General features: G+C 56.6%; 1 protein-coding gene across 1 annotated transcript in view; it reads left to right on the forward strand.

The window, feature by feature from the left end:
• The first annotated feature begins 38 nt into the window (after positions 1-38).
• CCT7 (chaperonin containing TCP1 subunit 7) overlaps positions 39-12,009 on the forward strand; it is a 12,570-nt gene continuing 599 nt past the window's right edge. Inside the window, exons 1-11 of the mRNA XM_042021964.1 lie at positions 39-145; positions 1,708-1,861; positions 2,821-2,927; positions 3,609-3,734; positions 4,333-4,385; positions 5,836-6,007; positions 7,047-7,211; positions 8,088-8,276; positions 8,796-8,893; positions 9,575-9,707; positions 10,676-10,882. Of these exons, the coding sequence (XP_041877898.1) occupies positions 140-145; positions 1,708-1,861; positions 2,821-2,927; positions 3,609-3,734; positions 4,333-4,385; positions 5,836-6,007; positions 7,047-7,211; positions 8,088-8,276; positions 8,796-8,893; positions 9,575-9,707; positions 10,676-10,882 (1,410 nt within the window). The 5' untranslated portion in view covers positions 39-139. The remainder of the gene's footprint in view (positions 146-1,707; positions 1,862-2,820; positions 2,928-3,608; positions 3,735-4,332; positions 4,386-5,835; positions 6,008-7,046; positions 7,212-8,087; positions 8,277-8,795; positions 8,894-9,574; positions 9,708-10,675; positions 10,883-12,009) is intronic.

The following is a 12,009-nucleotide window of genomic DNA, read 5'->3' on the forward strand; positions in this document are numbered from 1 at the left end:
AAAGAGCCTTTCCATTTCCCCACCGTGCGCGCCCTCTTCCCTCCCTGCCAAATAGTGCTCCCGCCCGGCCCGCCCCCGGGAAGGTTCTGGGCGTGCGCGGTGCATTGTGTGGCGGGGCCGGGAGCCAGCAGCCGCCGCGATGATGGTGAGTGACCCCCGCGCCGCCGCCATCCGCCGCCATCCGCCGCCATCCGCCGCCGTCCCCGTGTCCCGCCACCCTGCACAGGCCGCGGGGCCCCCGCCGCCCTCCGGGGACCGGGTGTGGCGGGGTCTGGGCGGGCTGGGCCGCGAGGATGGAGCCGCCCCGCCGCGCAGGCCTGGCGGTACCCGGGATGTGCCGGGGCGGGTGGCGGCCGCTCCCCGCCGGCCCCAGGCCGCGCTGGCTGCAGGGGCTGGGAGCGGGCAGTCCGGAGCTCCGTCCCGCGGCCTCCGCCCCGTTCCGGCTCTGGTCCCCGCAGCCGTACGGCCTCGGCCCTGGGTCCCGTGCCGCCCCGGCGCTCCCCGGCTCCGAGCCCCGCGGTGATGTGTCTGCACCCTCCTTTCCCTGGGGATAAACGGTTCTTTTTCCATTGAGATTCCTGCTCTGCTGGGTGTGGGAGAAGGCTGTACGTTTTCTTCTACAAAATCTTTCCAGGTTTCAGGGATGACAGAGCAGTCAGGGCTGGAGATCACTCAGTTTAGCCCCCTGCCCAGGCAGGGTCACCTGGAGCAGGTGACACAGGAACGCATCCAGATGGGTTTGGGCTGTCTCCAGAGGTGAACACTCCAGGCCCTCCATGTGCAGCTGTCCCAGGGCTCTCTCATCCTCCATGAAAGAAGTTCTTCCTCATGTTGAGGTGGAACTTCTTGTGTCTTAATTCCTGTCCTGTTGCTGGGCACCACCAAGAAGAGTGGCACCAGCCTCTTGGCACCGCCTTGGAGAGATTTGTGTGGATTGATGGGATCCCCTCTCAGCCTTTCCTTCTCCAGCCTAACCAGGCCCAGCTCCTGCAGTCTCTCCTCATGTGAGAGATGCTCCAGACCCCAAAGATGCTCTTTGTGCCCATCACTGAACCCTCTCCAGTAGCTCCTTGTCTTGTACTTGTGACCCCTCAGTGCGACAGCCAGAGTTTAATTCTCTTCTCTGCCTGCTGGCAGCTGTTCCAAACCAGTGCCTCCCAAAGTTTGGTTGTGTTTGGGCTTTGTCTGAGCTCTGCCTGTGAGGTGGTTGCAGCACTCATGGAATGGTTTGGGTTGGAAGGGCCCTTAAAGCCCATCCAGTGCCACCCCTGCCATTGCTCCAAGGTTGCTCCAAGCCCTGTCCAGCCTGGCCTTGGACACTGCCAGGCATGGGGCAGCCACAGCTTCTCTGGTGCTTCCACCACGCAGATTTGTTTGGTTCCTCACTGTCTCTGTAATCCATACATGTTCTGTCTTCTCCAGCCCAGCATCAGAACCTCACTGGGCAATGCTGCCCCAAGGAGCCCCCCTTATTTTTGGGACAGTTACTGTGTGGTTGCAAAGCCTATGGTGGAAGCAGTTGGGTGAATTCCCAGTGCTGTGGGAGCAGTGGGAGGTGGAAAGCAGCTGGGCTGTGTGGAGCAGAGGAATTACAGCGGGTCTGTAGGTCTGCCCTTGTTCTTGCACACTTGTGTCTCTCTGGGCTGTAGGGAGTTTGCTGCGGGTTGCTGGCATGGGGGTAACAGCTGTGCCGTGGTTCTCCTGCAGCCAACTCCGGTTATCCTGCTGAAGGAGGGCACGGACACCTCGCAGGGCATCCCGCAGCTCGTCAGCAACATCAACGCGTGCCAGGTGATCGCCGAGGCCGTGCGCACCACGCTGGGCCCGCGCGGCATGGACAAGCTCATCGTGGATGATCGGGGTAGGCACGGGGCCGGCAGCAGTGCCCTGGGAGTCATCTCCCGGAGCAGCAGATTTGCTTCATCTCCCTGTCAGTTAAACCCAGCCTCTGCATGTGTGTAAATGGCAGCAGCCTCACCTGAGCTAAGCTTGCCTCTCACAACAGAGGTTCACTTTCAGTTTCGGTGTCAGCTGAACACCTCGATGTCCTCTGTAGAGCAAAGGACAATTGCCAGTCCAGCCGGAGGATTCCCTGTTTTCTGCCTGCCAGCCTGGGCTGGGGCACCTGGGGAGGTCCAGGGTCAGTGGGGTTGGGTGTATCCAGTGTGAGGCTGTGCCAGACAGGAGAAACAAAGAGTCTGAACGTGTCTTTGGGTATTTTTGGCCACCTGTACTTATTTTTGAATGAGGCTCATGATACCTGTGGAGTTACTCAGTAGTTGTGGCTGAGTGTGAGGTCAGTGGATGTTCCTGGCTTGATTTTTAATCTTTTTTTTTGAGTGTGATTTAGAGATGAGCTTTGCCCTCACTCTGAAAAGACTTGTATGAAGTCACCAAACTATATATTATATTTTTTACTGAAGGGTGGGGTGAAAAGTCTTAGTATTGTCTTTAAATAGTTTTTACAAATAGGAACTGTAATAAACCCTTGTTCAAAAGGATAATTGGATTTAAATTTATCTAACGATAACTAACACAGTTTCTAGGCTCTTTCTTCATGTGAGTGTCAGACTAGAATATGGTTTTATCTGTCTGGGGAGCCTGTTGAGAAGAGACAAATGAATTCCAAACCTTTGTTGCAGTGGAAAGTTGTTCTGCTCTCAGACTGGCTTCACTGAACCTGCTCCAAAATGGGCTGAAAAGACTCAGTTCTGGTGGAACAGACGAACCTGCTGAGGTCTCCTGACACCCCCCAGAGACAGAGCTTTACCCCTGGTAGTGTAAAACTGCCTTTAACTTCCTGTTCTCCATCACCCCCAGGCAAAGCCACCATCTCCAATGATGGGGCCACCATCCTGAAGCTGCTGGACGTTGTCCATCCGGCCGCGAAGACCTTGGTGGACATCGCCAAATCCCAGGATGCAGAGGTGGGAGGGGAGCCTGGCTGTGCCGGGGAGCGTAACAGAGCAGCCTGAGTGTCAGGGGTTCCCTGGGCTTTGTGGTTAATTGTGGTGGGAATTGCTCCAGGAGTGCTGGGACTTACTCTGCCTGCTCTGGAGGCAGCCTGGGAGAGCTGGGAATGTTGCCCTGGAGAAGGGAAGGAGCCAGGGAGAGCTGCGAGCCCCTTGCAGGGCCTAAAGGGGCTCCAGGAGAGCTGCAGAGGGACTGGGGCCAAGGCCTGGAGGGCCAGGAGGCAGGGAATGGCTTCCCACTGCCAGAGGGCAGGGATGGATGGGAGATTGGGAAGGAATTCCTGACTGAGGGTGGGGAGGCCCCGGCACAGGTTTCCCAGAGCAGCTGTGGCTGTACTTGGATCCCTGGCAGTGTCCAAGGCCAGGGTGGACGGGGCTTGGAGCACCCTGGGATAGTGGAAGGTGTCCCTGCCCTTGGCAAGGGGTGGCACTGGCTGGGTTTTAATGTCCCTTCCCACCCAAACCACTCGGAATCCCTGGGGAATTCAGCCACAAATCTGTGAGCAGAGAAAATCCTGAGCTCTGGTTTCCCTGGAAGCCTTGGCGTGGTTTTGCAGCTGCTGTCGGGGGGTCTCTGCGGCGTGGGGGTGACCCAGCGTGGGGGTGAGGGTGACACAGTGTCCCCTGTCCGTGCAGGTGGGCGATGGCACCACGTCCGTGACCCTGCTGGCGGCCGAGTTCCTGAAGCAGGTGAAGCCCTACGTGGAGGAGGGGCTCCATCCCCAGATCATCATCCGCGCCTTCCGCACGGCCACGCAGCTGGTGAGGCACGGGCTGGGGGATCGCTCCCCGGGGCGCCTGGGCCAGCTCTGTGCCAGCCACAGCGGGATAATGACACACTCCAGGGAAAAGCCACTTGGGAATGGGCGTGGGCAGTGCCAGCAGCGATCTGCTCCTGTCCCCCTGCAAGCAGCAGTGCCTCTCCCGGTGCCTGTGCCTGCTGTTACCAGTCCGTACCTCTGGAGTGCTGTCGCTTCCTTTGGGTTTTTTCCCAAGAAAGAATGAATCAGTGGAAAACTCATTTCCCATTCTGCTGTTCTCTGCTGCTCCTTAGTAAACCGTGTGTCTCCTGGAGCCTGTTGGTCCCATTAAGCTGATTTTTGGAGGTTCACTCCTCAATAGCCCTTTGATTCCCAGGATCTCTGCTGAAAACAGCGGAGCAGCTCTGAGCCTCCTCCCACTCCTCATATATTGGGGTGTTCCTTGGAATTACTGCACTGGCAGGGGTGGAATAACTTAAACACTTGACACTTCAGTGGTGTTGAAGCAGAGAACAAAAGATAAAATACAGAGAGAGAGGTTGAGGATCTCATCAGCTCGGGAGCATAAATCATTAATCCAGCTGTTGCTTTTTTGCCAGGCTGTGAACAAGATCAAAGACATCGCTGTCTCCGTGAAGAAGGAGGATAAAGAGTAAGTTTCCCTCAGAGATGACCTGGTTGTGTTCTGGGCTCCAGTTAAGTGCTGTGAGGGTGCTCCTGAGTTCTGTGGCTCTGGCTGAGGTGTCCAAATGGGACCTGGAGCTGCAGCTCCCACTGGGGTTATTCCCAATTTGCCTGGAATTTCCTGCTCCTGCAGGGGCAGCGCTGTGTTCTCGCTTGGCTGCAGGGAGTGATGTAGGGCAGTGTCTCCCAGTGCTCACGGAGGAAGCTGGGCACCAAAATAAATGGCCTGATTTCTTTTCTGCAGCGGTGGAGTCTCGCAGCTCCTGCTGCAGTCAGTGGCAGTGTTAAATCTCAGCACTTCCCTGAGGATCAGATCCCTTTTTAGCTGTCACACACCGGGGTAGATAGCTCCTAGCAGTGAGGAAGTGATCCCTGCAGCTGAGGGGAGAACACTGGAGTTCCTTTTCTCCCTGGATTTTAAGTTCTTGCCTACTTGACCGTGCTAATACCTGCAGTCAATCTCAAGTATCTCAACTGCGTAAGCATCTTGAGTAAATCAAGATGGGTTGTCCAAACCAAATGCTGAACAAAGGCTGGAAAAAAACCCAAATATGGTCCTGTGATGGGAAATAGAGTGGTTCCCATGGTCAGCAGGGACTGGGGGATAGAGCCTGGCAGCTGGATCCACACATCCCTGGTGTCTCTGTGTCACCTACTCTGCTGCACATACATTACCTGAGTTAGTGCTTCAGGGCATGTGCTGCCTTTAGAGGGTTTCAGAAACATCCTCCTGCCTTGGGATGAGGGAAAGGACCTGCCCTTTTTTCATTTTAGGTGCCTAAATCAGTCGGGTCAGTGCTGATGCTCGAGCTCTGAAAAGGAGACCGGGATTTGTCAGTTTGGGATCTGTGCCTTGTTCTCCCTGTGGAGAGGAGGGAGCTGATCATTGCCCCCACCAGAGAGGATTTTGGGCCCCTCATGACAAGGGAGCCGTGGAGGGGCTGGAGCATGTCCAGGGAAGGGAACAGGGCTGGGAAGGGGCTGGAGAATTCCTGAGGGAGCTGGAAAGGGGCTCAGGCTGGAGCAAAGGAGGCTCAGGGGGGACCTTGTGGCTCTGCACAAGTCCCTGACAGGAGGGGGCAGCCGGGGGGGTCGGGCTCTGCTGGCAGGGAACAGGGACAGGAGGAGAGGGAACGGCCTCAGGCTGGGCCAGGGCAGGCTCAGGGTGGATATTGGGGAAATTCCTTCACTGCCCAGGGCAGGGGTGGAGTCCCCCCCATCCCCAGAGGGATTTCAAAGCCCTGTGGATGTGGCACCTGGGGGCAGGGGCAGTGGTGGCCTTGACAGTGCTGGACTCAATGATCTTAAATGTATTTTCCAGCCTAAACAACTCTCTGATTAACAAAGCCTCACATGGTGTCTGGAGCTTGTGAAAAGATCTGGCAGGTGACCAAATCCTTGTTTTCCCTCTCCTGCAGTGAGCAGAGGAGTCTCCTGGAAAAGTGTGCAGCCACAGCCCTGAGCTCCAAGCTCATCTCCCAGAGCAAGGAGTTTTTCTCCAAGATGGTTGTAGATGCTGTGATGATGTTGGATGACTTGTTACAGCTCAAGATGATCGGGATAAAGAAGGTGCAGGGAGGAGCTTTGGAAGTAAGTGTTGTTGGAGCCTTCCTGAAAGGATGGGAGACAGGGATCCCAGCTCTGCTGGGGGGTTGGCTCTAGCAGGAGTGCAGCCTGACTTGACAGCGCCTGTCAGGGAATTCCCAAAGTGGAACAGAGCTGTTGGTGTGAAGAGAAAGCTTGGCACATAGGGCTGGATTTCTTTTCCATAGGTAGAGAATCTGTTTTTTGAGCTAAATACACCCTTCACCTCACTGCCCTCTGCAGCAAAAGTTGTTACTGGTACAAATTCCATTTATCTCTCTGCGAATAATGATTTTTTTTTTTTTTTTGGTGGGAAATCTTTGTTACTTCTGGATCCAAAAGTCCTGGGTGTATGTAAGATTACTGGGTTGGGAAAAATGCAAGGAAAACCTCATGAGGAAGCTGGTGTAGTGGTGGGCAGGGCAGGTGGGATGTGTGGTTTATGCCACAGGGCTGAGAAACCCGTTGTGTCTGGGGCTGCACCTGGGTATGTGGTAGGGATTGTTCCTGGCTGTGGGACAGCCCCTGTGGAGAGGGAGATTCAGACCCTGATTTCTCCCAGGAAATTGAGGAGCTCATGCCAGGGAATGGTGTTGGGCAGGGCTGCCCTGCTGCAGAAAGTCTGGGAGCTGGTGATGGAACTTGGAAAGACAAACCAGAGCAAAAACCAGTCCCCAGTGGGGCTGTGGATGAGGAATATCCAAGTTCAAAGGGGAGGAATGGGAAAGAGATCAGGGAGAGAACCGATTGCTCCCCTCCTTGATCTTCAGGTTGTGCGAGGAGTTTTGGCTGTGGAGTCTTGAGGGGTGTAGAGAGGAAGCTGCTTTTGTGAGCTGAAAGAAATCCTGGCTGCTTATTTCCTCTAGAAGTGGGTTAATCAAGGGAGGCAGTGCTGGGAAGGCTTTGTAAATGAGGCCTCTGGAAGCAGGAAGGGAAGGCTTTGTAAATGAGGCCTCTGGAAGCAGGGAGTGTCCTGTGGGAGTTGTTACTAACCCTGTGCAGAAAACCCTGGTGGCTGAGCCTGAGGCAAATCCCTGTGTTCCAGGACTCCCAGCTGGTGGCTGGAGTTGCCTTTAAGAAAACCTTCTCCTACGCTGGGTTTGAGATGCAGCCCAAGAAGTACCAGTCCCCCAAAATCGCCCTGCTCAACGTGGAGCTGGAGCTCAAAGCTGAGAAGGACAACGCCGAGGTCAGAGTGAACACAGTGGAGGTGAGAGGCACAGGGGAACCTGGCCTGCTTCCTATCCCTGGGACACCTGGGGGCTGCTCATCCAGTGGGATAAGGGGGAGGTGGGAGTGCCATGGACGTGCTGAGAGCCTGAGCCAGGCTGGGACAGCTGGGGGTGTTCACCTGGAGAAGGGGAGGCTCCAGGGAGAGCTCTGAGCTCTAAAGGGGCTCCAGGAGAGCTGAGAGAGACTGGGGACAAGGGCTGGAGGAACAGGACACAGGGAATGGCTTCCCAGTGCCAGAGGGCAGGACTGGATGGGATATTGGGAAGGAATTGTTCCCTGGGAGGGTGAGCAGGCCCTGGCACAGGGTGCCCAGAGCAGCTGTGACTGCCCCTGGATCCCTGGCAGTGCCCAAGGCCAGGTTGGACACTGGGCTTGGAGCAGCTGGGACAGTGGAAGGTGTTCCTGCCTATGGCAGGGGTGGCACTGGATGACCTTTAAAAGGTCCCTTTGCACCCAAACCATTCCATGATAAATGAGTTTGCCTTCTGCACATCCTTCACCTTTGGAAACACCTGGTGGGTTGTACAGCCGCGTTTGGAATGGGGGTGCAGCAGCCTGGGAATCCCAGCAGGTTCAGGACACATTTCTGGGCTGTCACTGTGCCCCAGGTGGGCTGGGCCACCAGCTCTGCAGTGGCTGCCTTAGGCCTAACAAGTGGCCTTCCAGGGAAAGCTTATCCAGCAGTGCTTGGCGTGCTGCAAGAGCTCCTCAGGTTTGAGCAGGCATTTGGGCAGTGCCATAAAACAGGGCCCTCCTGACTGGAGTGCTTGGAGCAGCTCTGTGCCAGGGCTGCACGTGGGGCGTTCCCTGTCCCCTGGCACGGGAACACCTGTCCCTCTCTCCTCCCTGCCAGGACTACCAGGCCATCGTGGATGCCGAGTGGAACATCCTGTACGACAAACTAGACAAAATCCACAAGTCAGGAGCCAAGGTGGTGCTGTCCAAGCTTCCCATCGGGGACGTGGCCACCCAGTACTTCGCGGACAGGGACATGTTCTGTGCCGGCCGCGTCCCCGAGGAGGATCTCAAGAGGACTATGATGGTGAGCTCCCCTGGTTTGGAGTAAAGCCTCTGTACTCAGTTCTGACCCCCCCAGGCTGGTCATTCCCAAACAGCTGCTCACAGATCTCACTGCTCCTTACAAGGATTCGAAAGGCCAAGGCTGTTCCTTGGTGGGATGAACAGTCACACACTGACTGCGCCCGCGCTGCTCTTTCTTTCTCTGGTGGTGTTGTGTATAAAGATTTGATCAGTGCATCAGTAGAGGTTTATTTTCCCGAGTTCTTCCCTGTTCCATCATGAGTGGTTTTTTCCTGAGCTTTCTTTGTGTATCTCCTGGACTCTGGAGCCTGTGAGTCAGCACCTTGAAGCTGCATGATCTTACTTTGCTGTCGAGGGTTGGCCTGGGTCCGTGAGATGGGAGGGAGGAAAAGGGTTTTCCTGAATCTGGTTGCAGGGTGGGTTTGCACCAAGTCAGCAGCTGGGCTGTCCCTGAAGAGTGGAGCCTGCTGGGGTGTGGATTGTCAGCACTGGTAATTCTGTTTGTCTCCATTCCCTGCAGGCCTGTGGGGGATCCATCCAGACCAGTGTCAATGCCCTGTCGGACGATGTGCTGGGCCGCTGTGAGCTCTTTGAGGAGACGCAGATAGGGGGAGAGAGGTAAAGACACCAGCTGCAAACCTGCAGTGCTGGGCAAGCCCTCTCACAGCAGGTGGAAAAGTTGGGGTCAAAGCATTGGCAGGTTCAGCCTCTCAAGGTGTTGAGATGAAAATAAGGCTGTTACAAAATGCGTATTTTATTGTATCCAAGAGCTGCTTTTTGAGGCTGAGGGAGGGGGCAGGAGCAAGATTCATTGAGCTCTTACCTCTTTTAAATCCTTTTAAAAATACGTGTGTGTGTATTCTGCAGTGCCTTGCAGAAAGCATGGTGGTACTGTTGCATTTGTGACGGAAAAGCAGCACACTTTGGGGTTGGTTGTGGCACTTGTCTGACACCCCACAGTGACACTTCCCTGTCAGGGCAGGTGAAGCTGGGGACAGTACACTGGGGTCCTTCCTGTTGCTGGAGGAGCAGTCCTGTTTGGGGCTGGCTGCTGCCTTCTGTGCTCCTGCCAACTGCAAACTGGGAGCTCCAGTTCGGAGTGAATCCCTGGCAACAGGAAGAGAGTAGAGTGGATTTTCCTGGGTCAGCTGGAACTTCACTTCTGAGTTCCTTGGCTCTGCTCTTCCTCAGCCCAGGATCTGCTGGGGCTGTGAGGGGGACAGGGCTGCAGGGTTGGCTGTGTTCCCACACTGCCTGTCCAGCAGCAGCTTCTCCATCCCCAAACCCTCCCTTTTCCAGGTACAACCTCTTCACGGGCTGCCCCAAGGCCAAGACGTGCACCATCATCCTGCGCGGGGGCGCGGAGCAGTTCATGGAGGAGACGGAGCGGTCGCTGCACGACGCCATCATGATCGTCAGGAGAGCAATCAAGGTGAGCCCGGGGCAGCCTCCCCCTGCACTGCCAGGGGACCCTGGCACAGCCAGGACTCCGGAAACCTCCACACGCACCAGGGCTTGGCCGAGGGCTCTGTGCAGAGTGAGCAGCAGCCCATGGGTTCGCTCGAGTGCTGTTCCCTGGCCAGCTCAGCGTGGCTTTGGCAGCGTTTCCAGCTGCTTTCCAGGCACTTTCCTGGGTTTTGCCTGCACTTCTGCACAGCTGTGACAGGTGCTTGCTCCATCCTCCACCCTAAAGGGAGCAATCTCCTGGCTGTGCTGGTTGCATCTTCAGGAGATGGAACAGCAGGATTGTTGTCACATGCCTGTCCATGCCCTTAAAGCCACCCATTCCCTCTCTTGGTGCCCAGTCCGAGGGGGTGACAGTCCCCTGGCTCTGAGGGCAGGATGGCAGCACCAAGGCCCCTCTGGATGTGTGTTTGGTCCTGGGTGACGCTGTCAAGCTCTGGGTGTTTCTGGGTTACACAAAAACGTGTCACTGTAGGGATGGCTCCTGGTTAAAAACAGCTCTGAGGCTGCGTGTCCTGAGAGGCCAGGAAGAAGCACATCAGGATTTTTGGAGCTGTGGCTTTAGAAAGAACGTCCTGATCTCTCCTGAAAAAACAGCAGAACTGATCTGCCAGGTGCTGCTGCCAATATCTTTAGTTTTGGATGCTTTATGGAAGTGAGGGAAGTTTCCCTGGTCCGAGTGGGCTGTGAGCTGCCATCCTTCCCTTGGTACAGTGTCCCCAAACCCCCTTTACCCTGTGCACAGCTGAGATGAGCTGCTGGAGCTGCCGCTGGCGATGGTTGGTGTGTCCCTGCCGCTGCCAGCAGCGCTGTCAGGCAGTGCCGGGGCGGCAGCAGCCAGGGCTGTGGGCTGCCCTGGGCTGCAGGCCTGCAGTGCCCTGACAGAGCCCTTCCTGCTGTCGCCTGCCTGCCACGAGCGCTCCTGTGTCCCCGCAGAACGACTCGGTGGTGGCGGGCGGCGGCGCCATCGAGATGGAGCTCTCCAAGTACCTGCGGGACTATTCCCGCACCATCCCGGGCAAGCAGCAGCTGCTGATCGGGGCCTACGCCAAGGCCCTGGAGATCATCCCCCGGCAGCTCTGCGACAACGCCGGCTTCGACGCCACCAACATCCTCAACAAGCTGCGGGCCAAGCACGCCCAGGTAGGGCCCCGGGGCTCCCGGGGCAGAGCCGGTGTGTCCGTGATTCCTTCCTCCCGGGTGTTCCTGCTGGAGCCTGTCAGAGCCCGTGTAACTCAGCCAGGCCGTGTTGATGCTGTGCCCCTTTGATTAAATGCTGTGTTTGTTTCAGGTCAGGGGTGGGCTCAGCAGAGGTTGCTATAAATGGAAAGGAGCTGTTTTCCCTTTGATCCCAGCTGTCGGGTGACTTCCTGAGCTGGGAGTTCTGATTTGCTTCTTAAAAATGCATCATTTGTCAGGAAGGAGCTGCTGTGTTAAACATGAAAGGAATCAGTGCAGGTGCCAGCTGAGCCGAGTGCTTTACACAGGAGCTGCAGGCTGAGGGTCCCAAGTGCTGATCCCGTGGAGATCCCAGCTCCAGGGCTTGGAGGTTGCCCCTTGGATTCTGTCACTCCCGCCACGTTTCACCCTGCTGCTGATGGTGGGGTTTGGGGGAATGCCCCAAAACGAGCGTGCAAAACCCAGGCAGTGAGGCAGCAGCACAGGGGGAGTCAGTGCCATGAGGCTTCTACAGCTCCATGGCAGGGGCTGCCCAGGGAGGTTTGGAGTGCCCATCCCTGGAGGTGTCCAAGGAAGGCCTGGATGTGGCACTCAGTGCTCTGGGCTGGGGACAAGGCGGGGATCGGGCACAGCTTGGGCTCGATGGTCTGGGAGAGCTTTCCCAACCTCAGTGGCTGTGATCCTAAACTGGAATGAGCCTTCTCTTCATGAGGCATCGCTGGCACTGGTGGCTGAAAGCAGAGACTGCTCAGTTTGGGTTTCGTGTGTTTTCCTCAAACGCTTCCTTCCCAGCGGAATGGGAGGGAGGCTCCAGCCTCTCCCTGCACCTTTGCTTGTCCTTCCCTCCCAGTCTTTCCTCAAGTCCCATCCAGCCCTGAGAGCAATCCCTGTCCCCTCTGTCCCTCAGGGTGGGATGTGGCACTGATCCCTGTCCCCTCTGTCCCTCAGGGCAGGATGTGGCACTGATCCCTGTCCCTGTGTTCCCTGTGTCCCCCAGGGTGGGATGTGGCACTGATCCCTGTCCCTCAGGGTGGGATGTGGCATTGATCCCTGTCCCTCAGGGTGGGATGTGGCACTGATCCCTGTCCCTG

Source organism: Corvus kubaryi, unplaced genomic scaffold (genome assembly GCF_017639235.1).
Source record: "Corvus kubaryi isolate FWS band 111438036 unplaced genomic scaffold, C.kubaryi_AGA036_p1.0 37182, whole genome shotgun sequence".
Taxonomy (NCBI): domain Eukaryota; kingdom Metazoa; phylum Chordata; class Aves; order Passeriformes; family Corvidae; genus Corvus; species Corvus kubaryi.